A 14773-nucleotide genomic window follows, 5' to 3' on the forward strand; every position below is an offset into this window, starting at 1 on the left:
CAGAACTGTTTTGTGTTATCACTTCTTCCATAGTCACTTTTATATTTGAAGTATCTAAAAACTTTATCTTGCTTTATAGACCAACACACGTTCAAGATCTTTCTTTTCCCTTGAGAATAGGCAAATAATGCTTTGCGTAAACTAATCTTTTCTGAGAAACAGATGAGGAAATTCTGAATATTGGCACCAGTTTTAAGCCTGCTTTCTTTCCCAGGATGCTTATATCTTTTGTAGGTACCTAGACTAGAAGATGATTTAGCTTTTTGTATAGTGCTATTTTATGGTGTGGTTTTGTTTTTTTGTTTCTAGTCATTTTGATTTCTAACTTCAAAGTAATTGGATATGTAGGCATGAGAGTGAGTAAGATTGGTCTGGATGATATATGCAGGATTTCATACCTGATCTCACTGGACTGGAATTGTTTCTTCGATTAGTGTTTCTCTGTCTAGAGAAATGTGCCAAGATCCCTGGAGGAACCTAGTTATAAAGGGTTAACAGGGTAGATTTTAATTAAAATTGCTTTTAAATTATTGTATTTAAATATCCATAAGGACAAAAGGAGGCACATGCTGCTTATTCATATGGTACTGATATAGTACAGTTATAAAACCAAATTTATAAATTAAATGCAAGCAAAACTTTAACAGCAATAAAATGCAGATTAGCCTCATTGATTTTATGTGATGATCAAACGTCTTACTGAACCTAAACTCCAGTTGCATTGTGGATGTGGCCTGTGTGCTGTCAGGCCCTGGTGTTTGAGTTCCACTGCCCATCTGGCTGGGATGACTCACCTCTCTTTTCTCCTTCAACTGCTGTTAAACCATGTTCATGCGGCAAGCCAGGATCGCATTGGCCTTTTCTTAGGTGCAGATGCAGCATCCACATGCCAAGACTGCTTCTCTCTTTTCTCACTACACTTGGACAATTAAATAATAACATGATGCCAATGCAGTTATTCAAACAAATATAACTTAATGTGTTTTACTAATTTTGTTTAGGATATCATTAAGAAATATATAGAGTACTCCCAGATCTCTGAGACTACACCTATGGTTTTCTGTTTGGTAATTCTTGCTACAGATCAACATGACCTATATTGTTGATTTTTTTTTGTTTCTATGAAGTTAATATTAAGTTAATGTTTGTTACACAACTTAACAAAAAGTGAAACTGTAACTCATCTCCTAGATGTCCTTCATTGTGGTTGTGGATTTTTACCATTACTCCCCTCCAAAGTTTATTGACAGGTGCATTCACATATCCATGGAATGCATTCTGTAGGCCGAGTACTAGTCTAAGTGCTGAGTCAGCAACAGTTTACTAGATAAAGTCCTTTTTAGAAGCTCCTGAAATTCTTTCCAAATACTTGATTTCTCCTAAGAGTAGCAGCCTGTGTGTGTGTGTGTGTGTGTGTGTGTGTGTGTGTGTGTGTGTGTGTAGGAAGATGCAACATCATTTAACAAATAAAATGTAATTTGTATTGTCCACTTTACCCAACAAAGATTAACCTGTGAAGTCAAGGTTATAAAGCTCCTGTTTTGGAATTAGATTTCTTACAAAAGAGAATTCTGTTAATGCTGTGAATTGTGGAGAGTTAGTGACATGCCCTTTAAAAGTCATAAAAAATATTTTTTAATTGCTTTTGCTCTTTTTCTCATTCTGTGGCCATCAAAACATTTTTTCCCTTAAAATTTAGTCAGCCATTCAAATGGTGTTAGTTCTATGGCCAGTAGTCAGATTGGTTCTGTGTTTTGTTATTTATATTTTACTTTTGGAGGGATTAAAATTCAGGTTTTACAATTTAAGTAAGAGACTTTTTATTTTTCTTTACACAGAAAGCTAGACCATCAATAATACAGGTAAATGATCCTTTTAAAATTTGCTTTTATATTTTTCCAGCTATACTTTCTGTGGAATAGTATAATACTGTCAGTAATGTGCTTTATTCTAGGATACTGTAACACTTTGTTCCTACCCTTTCATCTTTGATGCCCAAGCCAAGACCAAAATGTTACAGACAGATGCTGAACTACAGATGCAGGTATTATATTTTAGAAATTATTTCCTCTTTTTAATGTGTTTCTCTCTTTCTAGACATTCAGTTGTAATTTTTTCTAATAGGAGAAGACATATTTGGTTGAAATTCCATTATAATTCTTAAAGCTGTTTGAAACTTTTCAGTAATTTGTGTTGAATATAACACACATAGGTGGATACACATTTACGTAGATTAGAAATTGGCAAAAGGATGACTTAGTAAATGTTCTAAGCTTTGGGGACCGTATGGTCTCTGTTACAACTATTCAACTCTATTTTAGCATAAAAGCAGTGATAGACAATATATAAATGAATGAGCATGGCTATATTCCAACAAAACTTTGTGTATGTTGAAATTTGCATATTATATAATTTTTACATGTGGTGAAAGATTATTCTTCGTTTGATTTTTTTCACCCATTAAACAAATGTAGAAACCGTGCCGGGTGCAGCCCACACCTATAATCCTAGCACTTTGGGAGGCCGAGGCAGGCTTATCACCTGAGGTCGGGTTCAAGACCAGCCTGGCCAACATGGTAAAACCCTGTCTCTATCCAAAATACAAAACTTAGTTGGGCATGGTGGTGCCCACCTGTAATCTCAGCTATTCGAGAGGCTGAGACAGGAGAATCACTTGAACTCAGGATGTGGAGGTTTCAGTGAGCCGAGATTGTGCTACCGCACTCCAGCCTGGGTGACAGAGCACAATTCCATCTCAGAAAAAAAAAAAAAAAAAAACGTAGAAACCATTGTTAGCTCAAGAGCTGTGCAAAAACAGGCAGCAGGCTGGATTTGATATGTGGGGCCTTAGTTTGCTGACTCCTGATGGAGAGAGAGAGTTAAATGGAACTTGGGAATTCTTCGTTGAATAAAAACTTGTTATAGAGATTTATTTAATGATTTATTTTAAATACACATTTTTATTATAAAGTATAATTGTTGACAAGCCACAAAAACATTTGTGAATTAGTAGCTCAAATCCTCCAATTCCTACTGTTGGTAGATATAGATATATAACTTCATTTATCTTTCCCTCTCCATCTCTCTGACTGTCTGCCTGTCTGTCTTTTTCCAACTCTGACTGCATCTATCTATATATGTGTTTGTTTTCATATCGCTGTATCTGTTATATTGACAGTTTAGAGGTTTTCAAGAGAAATGAAATTTTTCAAAGAATAACTCTTTAACAAGTGGTTATTAGCTTTCTTTTCCTGCCATTTTGAAAGTTGTGGTTTTTACCCACTTTCTACCATGTTTCTTCAAGCATGATACTATTTTAGTATTAATCAACTGGTTTAAGTCACTTTCCTGGACTTGGTTATAGATCATATGATTCATAAACGGTTTTAGTTAGATTCTGTGAGTCCAGATTAGAAAGACTTGTGTGCTATGTAAACATAAGTAACTTAGAAAATCTGTGGAAGTTAAGAGGGAAAAAAAGAACCAAATGGAGGTGCAGTCAGCACCGCCAAGTCCAGAAGCACAGCTGACTGCTCTCCCAACTCATGCGTGTGCTCTGAGTAACTGTGTTCTTGACTGTGCCATTCCAGGTGGCAGTCAATGGAGCCAACCTGCAGAATGTCTTCATGCTTCTCACCCTGGAGCCTCTGCTGGCCAGAAGCCCCTTCCTGGTCCTTCACGTTCGCAGAAACAACCTTGTCGGAGATGCCCTAAGAGAGCTGAGCATTCATTCTGATATTGATTTGAAAAAGCCTCTCAAAGTGAGTTCCTTCAGGATATTCCTCTAAATACCTTCGCAATTTTTCTTCAAACAGTGTTGATTAAGCAGCAATGATCTCAGTAAAATTGTAGGATGTAGCCATTCTTTCATTCATTTTACAAGAATTGAGTCACCTTCTTTTGTCAAATCACCAAACAGAACATCTCAGTGTAACATTGGATAAAAATGCCAGTGGATTATTTGAAAGTTTAGAGTGCTTTCTTTGTCTTCTTCTGCTGTCTTTGGTGTACCAGTTCCAGCTCTATCAAAAACAAGCAAACAACAACCAAAATGAAAGCTTTGACTAATTACAACTATTAAGCTATCATTTAGGAAGATTGTGGATATCAAAGATTTAAGAGAAAGAAGGTAAAATAGGAAAATGGAAAGGTAGTAAAATCATCTGGGAAGCTATTGGCCTATTATGAGAGGCACACCTAGTACCTGCAAATTATTAAATGAAAAAAAATTTCTCTCTCCATAGATCATGCATATTTCCAGGGCTTGGCATAATGCTTGGTACACAGTAGGTATTCTAGAAATACTTAGTGAATTATTTGAAATTGCTTAAAGTCATTCATCTTTTCCCTCAGACAACTTCCATATCCCTATTGCTAATCTTTTTATAAGTTCCACTTTCAGAAATGTAATAGGCATGAAATGAACTGATCATCTCCATAAAGGGTAAATAATGCTCCATAATTTACCCTTTCCAAAATTCCTAATCAGTAGCATCAGTCACATCAGTCTGCCTGGTTGTTCTCCCCAGAACTTCTGGGTTATATTTTTGATACAGCTTTTCTTTTTGCCCTGTTTTCAATAGGTAATTCAGGTGAGGCAGTTCTTGCTTTGTAGCAGTATTCTGCTGGCATCTGTGTAATCCAGGTCCTAGTCTCTGTCCCACTTTTACTCTTGTCCTGCTCTAGGCAATCTTGAAGACAGCCACAAGTGTAAGCTTTTTGAATGCTGTTTTTAGCTCTGTGCCTGAGTCGTTATCCCTGAAATGGGGATAATAGGACTCTACGCATAACGCTGTTCTGAGGATTAGGTTAATGGAGTTTAAGAGCTGGCATGTAGTAATCTCCGTGTCATTTGTTGATTTGCTGTAGTTGTTACTGTTAATAACCATTATGTATCCAGCATGCCTACTATCACTCCCTCACAGAGCCCATGTCTGTGTCTGATTAGAATACTCTCTTCCCTTCTACATGCAGCAGTTACTTCAAGAACCCTATGGAGAGTGATTTCTCCCAGAAAGTGTTCTTTTATTCAAGTTAAATGAAAAATCATTTTTTTCTATGTGCCAGAATATTTACCTCTCATTATATATTTGACTCTTTAAAAATAAAAAGTATTCTCTGCTTTTATGTCTGTCTTTCTGCCTTAAGCAGATGGTAGACTTTCTTTTTCTTTTTTTTTTTTTGTCGGAATTTCGCTCTTTGTTGCCCAGGCTGGAGTGCAGTGGCGCAATCTCGGCTCATTGCAACCTCTGCCTCCCAGATTCAAGCGACTCTCCTGTCTCAGCCTCCCGAGTAGTGGATTACAGGTGCCCGCCACCACGCCAGGCGCATTTGTGTATTTTTAGTAGAGACAGGGTTTCACCATGTTGGCCAGGCTGGTCTTGAACTCCTGACCTCAGGTGATCTGCCTGCCTCGGCCTCTCAAAGTGCTAGGATTACAGGCATGAACCATCACGCCCAGCCAATAGATGGTAGACTTTCTAAGGACAGGTGGTAAATTTCTGACTTCCTTTGTATCCCTTGAAGCACCTAGTAAAAATTTTGTGTATCTATAAGTACCTTGTTAAAGCTTTACCAACAATAATCAACAGACACACCTAGCAGTTTTCGTTGCATCAGTGTATATTCTTTGTTATACTTTCCTTCATTTGTCCTGAGTTTAGAAAATGGTCTGCTGAAAAGAGATAAAATTTGTCATAGATTTCCCTGAAGCATTAATTCCGTTCCATTACTTTAAGGTAATCTTTGATGGTGAAGAAGCAGTGGATGCTGGTGGTGTTACAAAGGAATTTTTTCTTTTACTGTTAAAAGAACTTTTGAATCCCATCTATGGAATGTTTACCTACTATCAAGATTCAAATCTCTTGTGGTTTTCAGATACGGTAAGGAAGTGGTGTCACAATTAAACAGATGGATTAAACTTTCTTTTTGTTGTCAGACCAATCCCCTAATTTCTGACTTTGCAAAGGGGAACATAGCAAGGATAATAATTCAAAATGTTTATAAGTAATTAAAATGTTTATCCCGTCTTCATTTATACTTGTTGCCAAGACCTCATAGTGCATTTTGTGAGCCATCAGTCCCATTTCCATTTCTAGTAGGTAAGATCCAAGTCTTGTTATCTGAGGAGGGTAAAAAGAAACAGTGTGATAAATTGGTTTTGTGACACATGGAAGGTCAATAATCAAATATGTCTGATTTTAATAACAATGATAATATATTATCACACACACATATGCATGCACAGTTTATTTTTGAAACTTCAGTGGGAGAGCTAAGTTTTTAAAGGCATTCTAATTTCAATCAGATTGTCATTTACATTTTTTTCTATGAGAGTTTTCTTCCTACATCTGCACCATACCAAAAGGTAGCCACTAGGCACTAGCCATATGTGGTTATTTATATATTATTTATTTAAAATTAAGTAACAACAAAGATTCATTTGCTCCATTGTACTAGCCACATTTCCTGTGCCTAGTAGACACATGTAGCCAGTGGCTACCATATGAGATTGGACAGAATAGAATGTTTCTATCGTGGCTGAAAGTTCTGTTGGACAGCCCTGCTCTAGATGACTATGAGCTGTTCTCTGTATCACTAGGTGCAAATGCTTAACTCTGTCTACGTTGCGTCTTTAAGGGATAACAACTTTTGTCAGTGTGTTTCTTTGCTACAGAAGGTAACTAAATATTAATGAGACCATTGTTTTTCTATTTTGAAAATATTTTGAGGGAAATGGTAGAATGTTTGAAGGCCACAAACATTACATTTCTTTTTAACACTTTTGTATATGTCCTAAAAAGTGTTTTGTAGAGCACAACTGGTTTCACTTGATTGGCATAACCTGTGGACTAGCTATCTACAACTCTACTGTGGTTGATCTCCACTTCCCATTGGCTCTCTACAAGAAGTTACTCAATGTAAAGCCTGGCTTGGAAGACTTAAAGGAGTTGTCACCCACTGAAGGAAGGTACAAAGCTAAAAGGCGATTGGTATCTGAAACTGTTGTGGCTGCCTCTGGCATGAGGATTAAAGGTTGAAAATACTATCTGTACAAATATGAGTTTATTGCATCCTATGATTAGACCCTGTTATATGTGTTTTGTCTAAGATGTAGCTGTACAGCTACTTGCTTGAAACATTGCCGGTGTTATCGGTACAGTTGTCTCTTGGTATCCAAGGGGCATTAGTTCCAGGACACCCTGCAGATACTAAAATCCACATATGCTTAAGTCCTGCAGGGGCCCTAGAAGAACCCATGGATTGGAAAAGTTGACCTTCCATGTCCTTGGGTTTTACACCCTGAAAATACTGTATCTTCTTTCTTTAATTATACTTTTTTTGTTGGTGAGGCATAATAGATATACATATTTTGTGGATACATGTGATAATATAATACATTATATAATTTGTAAAGTTCAAACCAATGCAACTGGGATATCCAGCACTTTAAATATTTCCCTTTATATTAGAAGCATTTGAATTATTCTATTTTAATGGCCATACTTCCCAAAGTAATTTATAGATTCAATACTATTCCCATAAAGCTACCATTGACTTTCCTTTCAGAGTTAGAAAAAACTATTTTAAATTTCATACGGAACCAAAAAAGAGCCCATAGAGCCAATACAGTCTTAAGCAAAAAGAGCAAAGCTGGAGGTATTACTCTACCTGACTTCAAACTATACTACAAGGCTATAGTAACCAAAACAACATGGTGCTGGTACCAAAACAGATATATAGACCAATGGCACAGAACAGAGACCTCAGAAATAACACCACACATACACAATCATCTGATTTTCGACAAACCTGAAAAAACAAGCAATGAGGAAAGGATTCCCTATTTAATAAATGGTGCTAGGAAAACTGGCTAGCCATATGCAGAAAACAGAAACTAGACCCCTTCCTTACACCTTATACAAAAATTAACTCAAGATGGATTAAAGACTTAAATGTAAAAAATCCAAAACCATAAAAACTCTAGAAGAAAACCTAGGCAATACCATTCAGGACATAGGCATGGGCAAAGACTTCATGTCTAAAACACCAAAAGCAAGGGCAACAAAAGCCAAAATTGACAAATGGGATCTAATCGAGCTAAAGAGCTGCACAGCAAAAAAAATCCGTCAGCAGAGGGAACGGACAACCCACAGAATGGGGAAAATGTTTGCAATCTATCCATCTGACGAAGGTCTAATATCCAGAATCTACAAGGAACTTAAACAAATTTACAAGAAAAAAAAAAAACCCATCAAAAAGTGGGCAAAGGATATGAACAGATGCTTCTCAAAAGAAGACATTTATGTGGCCAACAAACACATGAAAAAAAGCTCTACACTGATCACTAGAGAAATGCAAATCAAAACCACAATGAGATACCATCTCATGCCATCAGAATGATGATTATTAAAAAGTCAGGAAACAACAGATGCTGGCAAGGCTCTGAAGAAATAGGAATGCTTTTACACTGTTGGTGGGAGTGTAAATTAGTTCAACCATTGTGGAAGACAGTGTGGTGATTCCACAAGGATCTAGAACCAGAAATACCATTTTACCCTGCTGTCCCATTACTGGGTATATATCCAAAGGATTATAAATCATTCTACTATAAAGACACCTGCACACATGTATGTTTATTGCAGCACTATTTACAATAGCAAAGACTTGGAACCAATCCAAATGCCCATCAATGATAGACTGGATAAAGAAAATGTGGCACATGTACACCATGGAATACTATGCAGCCATAAAAATGAACGAGTTCATGTCCTTTGCAGGGACATGGATGAAGCTGGAAACCATCATTCTCAGCAAACTAACACAGGAACAGAAAACCAAACACCACATGTTCTCATTATAAGTGGGAGTTGAACAATGAAAACACGTGGATACATGGAGGGGAACATCACACACTGGGGCCTGTCGGGGGGTGGGGAGGGGAACATCACACACTGGGGCCTGTCGGGGGGGGGGGGGGGGGAAGGGGAGGGAAAGCAGTAGTACAAATACCTAATACATGTGGGGCTTAAAACCTAGATGACAGGTTGATAGGTACAGCAAACCACCATAGCACATGTATACCTATGTAACAAACCTGCACATTCTGCACATGTATCCCAGAACTTAAAGTAAAATAATAATAATAATAATAAAAGCCTTTCTAACTGGGTGAAGAAAAAAGTAAAGATGTGTTTTCCTTAATATATATTTTATCTGTGTACTAATAACAAAACCAGACTTATTTTTGTCTCTTCAGTCTCAAGGAAGAAAAAAGTATTTAAAAAGAAACTCATTTCGCTGATTAACATTAGGGAGAAGGTGAACAACTATGATAGTTTTCTTGGCTGGTGAATTTTTGGAGTGTCTGAAATCAATCTTTTAAAATTATATTGTTAAGGACAGTTAGCAGTGTTTTATGCTGAATTACACGGAGACAGTATATTGTTATGGACACATTTGGCATGCAAAGTATCAGCTTTATATGCCTGTGCAATGCATAACCTCTCAAATACAACTTCTTTTCCTTTCTCCATCTCTTAAAAAAAAATTAGTGTGAGTGTATTTTAAGAAGAAGGCAATTCTTCTTCCAACGTGGCTCAGGGAAGCCAAAAGATTGGGCACCCCTGGTCTTTACCAGATAGAGACTTCTGCATTAACAAGTAAGCCATTAAAATTCCCAAGTGGATGTGGTGACTTTGTGGCTTTTTTTTTTTTTTTTTTTATGATGGAAGGATTATTTTACTAATGCATAAGCCAGTGAAGCTGGCTGGAGGCCCCTGCAATACCATCTCCTCATTTATATATCTACACACACACTTGCAAACTACTTCAGAGTTAAGAGGACACAAGTATGTTAGGTTAAAAATCCATCTGAATTTCTTTTCAAGTCTAATAAGATTTGTCGGTAAGAAGAGAGAATAATTAATGAATGTTTTATAGGTCTAGTGCCATAATTGTCTTCAAGGTGTAGGTACATGATTTTCTGTCCATCTGGATTTATGTTTATTCCAGAATCTCCTTTCATAGTTTTTCCTTGGAAATGATCTGGACTTGTAACTGAAGTAGAAACACTGTTGCAGCAGTATCTGACTTTCCACTTTTCCTTTTCTGTCATTCTATGATTAGGAGTCTCCAAGAGCTTTTAGATTACCCTGGGGAGGACGTGGAGGAGACTTTCTGCCTCAACTTCACGGTAAGAATTTCCACAGTTTACTTAGGGTTGTGGCTGTCTCTCTTACCATCTGTAGAGTGATAATTAACATTAGTTCTTCTTCAAATCACAGAAAAACGTCAGGGATTTCTTTGAAAAAAATTATTTTAGTCATAGTGTCTTGAGTGTTATAGGAGTTCAGTGAGTGTGTTGAATAAATGAATGAATGATTAATCTATGCACTTAGGAAAATTATTGAAGAAATAATCCTTCCTACTCTTGACACATATTCTTGAGTTCATGTCATTTTCTCCTTGAGTGCATTTGTTGGCAACTCCATGTCCTAAAACAAAAGATGTTTTTTAACGTGCTAATGTTTTCTGACTCAAGTTCTCATTATTCTCCCACTAATTTTCTGTAATAGTCATGAAACTACATTTGTTCCTAAAGGCTCTCTCAGTCATTTGAGTTCTACAAAGATGAATGGTCAACAAAATTGAAATATTTCTTTTTTCCACCTTAAATATAGATCTGCCGAGAAAGCTATGGAGTGATTGAACAGAAGAAGCTGATACCTGGGGGAGATAACGTGACTGTGTGCAAGGATAACAGGTTAGTCCTGGCCTTGGACTGTTGCAGATGCTGCTACTTCATATTTCTGCAGTTTGACATTTAAGACCAAAATAAAAATTACTTTTTAACATTAATACCTTCTTCAGAGGGGAGGTAAGGGTGATAGGGCAAGAATTTACAGATTTTAAATATTTTTTTTTTTTTTTGGACGGACCCAGGCTGGAGTGCAGTGGCACGATCTTGGCTCACTGCAGCCTCCGCCTCTCCAGGTTTAAGCAATTCTCTGCCTCAGCCTCTGGAGTAGCTGGGATTAGAGGCATGCACCACCACGCCCGTCTAATTTTTTATATTTTTAGTAGAGATGGGGTTTCACCATCTTGGCCAGGCTGGTCTTGAACTCCTGACCTCGTGATACACCCACCTTGGCCTCCCAAAGTGCTGGGATTACAGGCGTGAGCCACCATGCCCAGCCTAAATAATTTTTAATAGCAGAGCAAGCACCAGGACTAGGTTCAGGAGAGAACTGTTTTAGTTCTAGATCTGCATCTTTTTGGCTTTGACTCTGAGCAAGTTACATGAACTATTTGGTTTCAGTTTTCTCATCTGCCAAATGGAGATTATAATCACTGTCCTCTCTACTTCATGCGATGTTTGTGAGAATGAAATGAGATAATTTATTGGAAAATACTTTGGAATGAATGAACTCCCAGTGTCTAGCACAGAGTTTCTAGTATCTAACAGAGTGCCTGGCACAAAAATGCTCAAAAAATATGTGTTGAATAAATGAATTTTATAAAGGTGCTTACTATCACTGCTATTTTACTGCTGAATGATTTATCGTAGAGGTTTTAAATTAAGTTATTCTCTCTGGATCATAACAACAAATTCAAGTACATTTGATTTTTCAAGATGATTCATAATCTCTGAGTTAACTCTTTAGAGGAGAGAAGATGCTCATTTTTGCTTGCTTTTATATTAAATTATGCTAATCTGCATGAAATCAATTTACTTTACAAACACTGAGTGACTACTGTGTGTCAGCCATATTGCTGGGTATAGAGAATGAATAACTTCCATCCTTAGAAGCTTGAGATTAGTTAAGAAGGGTCAGTGTATGGAAATAATTGCGATAGAATCCAGTGTATGTGATAGAAGTTTTAGCCTAGGTGCCACGGTACTAGAGTAAGAGGCTACAACTTTTATCAGACATGAAAGAATGCAAGTTGGAGGAAACATTTTAGGCACCGGGTGAGTCGCGACTCTCCAGTTTGACACATGATAAAGAATGTTGGATACTTGTGGAGTGGGGAGTGGTGTACAGATGAAGGGAGACCGTAGTAGCATCAGAGTGGAGGTTATCAAGGCCTTGAATGGCGCTTGGAGTAGAACATGGTTGGTTTCTATTTTAGAAAGATTACTTTGGGGGTCATGTGGAAATAGACCATGTGCAGAGATACCCATTAGGAGGCTTTTGAGGTAGCTCAGGTAAAGGATGATAACAGCCAGAACGAAGGCAGTGGGAAACAGAGTTGGTTATATAACCAAATAGGAGCTATTGTCTGATTATATATGGATGGTATGAGAGAGGCATATATTGATAATAATGCTGAAGTTTCTAATTCAAACACTAACTAATAGAAAACAGAGTCTATAAAGCAGGTTCAAGGGAACAAGTTCCATTTTGAATATATTGATTTTGATATGTCTGTGTGATACCCAGGTGATTGTGTTTAGAGCAGAAAATTTATATATCTCAATAAAGAAGTCTATAATGAATATTTTTTAATTAGTTATGTGAGCCTCAATCACCATTGAATTTGAGGTTGCTTACAGCAAGAATCAACAAGAAAGAAGGGGTGAAATGAAAAACAAGGACAAGGAAAATGTAATTTCTTGGAGGAGCTATATAAGTTAGAATAAAATACAGACTCTTGAGGATGTGAGCATAATTCGCCCATAGGCTAGCAATGAAACTTCTTGGCTTAAGGAAAGGGCAGGTAGGGGGTGAGAAAGGTGAGAGAATGACAGTCTTTCTTTGGAAGCCTTTAGAGAGGAAGGCAAGGTTTCATTTAAGCTATGAAAAAAGATACAGATGTGGAGAAACTAGATGCTCTTTGTACGCATGCAGGAAAATTAAGTAAAACTCACTCTGGACTTTTATTGGCTTCTTCCTCGAAATAGTTGGGAAGATGCAATTGGAGATCCTATTAAATTCAGTCTATCCAAGTGATCTATCTTGGTTTTCTTCCACAATCTTTCCTTTTGAAAATAGGAATGGGCTGGGTGCAGTGGCTCATGCCTGTAATCCCAGAACTTTGGGAAGCCAAGGTGGATGAATTGCTCGAGCTCAGAAGTTCAAGACCAGCATGGGCAAGATAACAAAACCAAGTCTCTAGAAAAAAATACAAAAAAAAAAAGAAAAAAAAAAAGAAAAGAAAATTAGCCAGATGTGTGGTAGTGCATATCTGTACTTCCAGCTACTCAGGAGGCTAAGGTGGGAGGATCACTTGAGCTTGGGAAGTGGAGGCTATAGTGAGCCATGATCATGCCTCTGCACTCCAGCCTGGACAACAAAGCAAGGCCTCATCTTCCAAAAAAACAACAACAACAAAAAAAAAAAAATAGAAAAATATTGACAGGCTGGGCGCGGTGGCTCAAGCCTGTAATCCCAGCACTTTGGGAGGCCGAGACGGGTGGATCACGAGGTCAGGAGATCGAGACCATCCTGGCTAACACGGTGAAACCCCGTCTCTACTAAAAAATAAAAAAAAACTAGCCGGGCGAGGTGGTGGGCGCCTGTAGTCCCAGCTACTCCAGAGGCTGAGGCAGGAGAATGGCATAAACCCGGGAGGTGGAGCTTGCAGTGAGCTGAGATCCGGCCACTGCACTCCAGCCTGGGCAACAGAGCCAGACTCCGTCTCAAAAAAAAAAAAAAAGAAAAATATTGACAGACTTCTATCCTTGACTTTTTTTTTTTTTTTTTTTTTTGAGACGGAGTCTCACTCTGTCTCCAAGACTGGAGTACAGTGGTGCAATCTTGGCTCGCTGCAACCTTCACCTCCTGTGTTCAAGTGATTCTTCTGCCTCAGCCTCCCCTGTAGCTAGGATTACAGGCGTGTACCACCATGCCCTGCTAATTTTTGTATTTTTAGTAGAGACAGGGTTTCGCCATGTTGGCCAGCCTGGTTTCGGACTCCTGACCTGGGCTGATCTGCCCGCCTTAGGCTCCCAAAGTGCTGGGGTTACAGGCATGAGCCACTGCACGCAGCCCATCCTTGACGTTTTTAAAAAACAACTCGAAGCTAGTATGATCTCATACAGCATTCAGTAACCTTTTTTTTTTTGTGTGTGTGTCATGTAAACCTTCCAGATTATCCAAGAAGCCTCAGCTTTGGGGAAAGTGAGCTCTAGTATCAGAGTTGAGTGAAATGATGCAGAAGCCACCTAGACACCCAACAAAAATGGCTTCAGTTGATGGAATTATCTTGGCTCTAGAAACCTAATATAGAGGCTAGTCTTGATTCAAGTAAGAATGTTGCATCAAAACCCTTGATAAGAATCTCTTGGGGCTAAAAGCAGTTTCCTTTATCTATATAACATTGGTACTTTTGTTAACAGTAAATAATTTATTTTCAGGTTGTTTATTTCCTTAGTAAGAACAGGCTTTTTATTCCATATAGTCAGATAATGTTTTTAGAATTGGGAAAATTTATGGCAGATCATAAAGCAGATTTGTTAGCCCAGTTGATTTCTCTTCCCTTCTTGTTTTGGGGATTGCTTTAAACATTGCACATGTGTGCAAGTACATATGTAGATACATATATAGCCTTTAGTCTTTCAAACAATGTCTTAGCTTTTGCATTAGGTTTCAGACAAGATAATGTGTGCATCATTCGTTAGAAGCTAACAATGGGATAGCAAGCATCCTGAGGAAGGGGAACATTCAGAATCTCCTCATCCTTTGGTGGGTCGTCATAGTGCTCTGTGGGTATGATACAGTGGCTGGGGAAATGAATGACCTAGTGCAGGAATAGGCAATTGGCGATG

The 14773-nt window shown here is 37.9% G+C and overlaps 1 protein-coding gene across 2 annotated transcripts in view; it reads left to right on the plus strand.

The window, feature by feature from the left end:
- Positions 1–14773, plus strand: part of HERC3 (HECT and RLD domain containing E3 ubiquitin protein ligase 3) — a 124058-nt gene that overhangs the window by 90489 nt on the left and 18796 nt on the right. For both annotated transcript variants that reach the window (XM_023195425.2, XM_023195426.3), the window contains 7 exons: positions 1839–1862; positions 1955–2044; positions 3591–3761; positions 5739–5882; positions 6804–6970; positions 10129–10195; positions 10683–10765. In XM_023195425.2, the coding sequence (XP_023051193.1) occupies positions 1839–1862; positions 1955–2044; positions 3591–3761; positions 5739–5882; positions 6804–6970; positions 10129–10195; positions 10683–10765 (746 nt within the window). The remainder of the gene's footprint in view (positions 1–1838; positions 1863–1954; positions 2045–3590; positions 3762–5738; positions 5883–6803; positions 6971–10128; positions 10196–10682; positions 10766–14773) is intronic.

The sequence above is a fragment of the Piliocolobus tephrosceles genome, chromosome 3 (assembly GCF_002776525.5).
Source record: "Piliocolobus tephrosceles isolate RC106 chromosome 3, ASM277652v3, whole genome shotgun sequence".
Taxonomy (NCBI): domain Eukaryota; kingdom Metazoa; phylum Chordata; class Mammalia; order Primates; family Cercopithecidae; genus Piliocolobus; species Piliocolobus tephrosceles.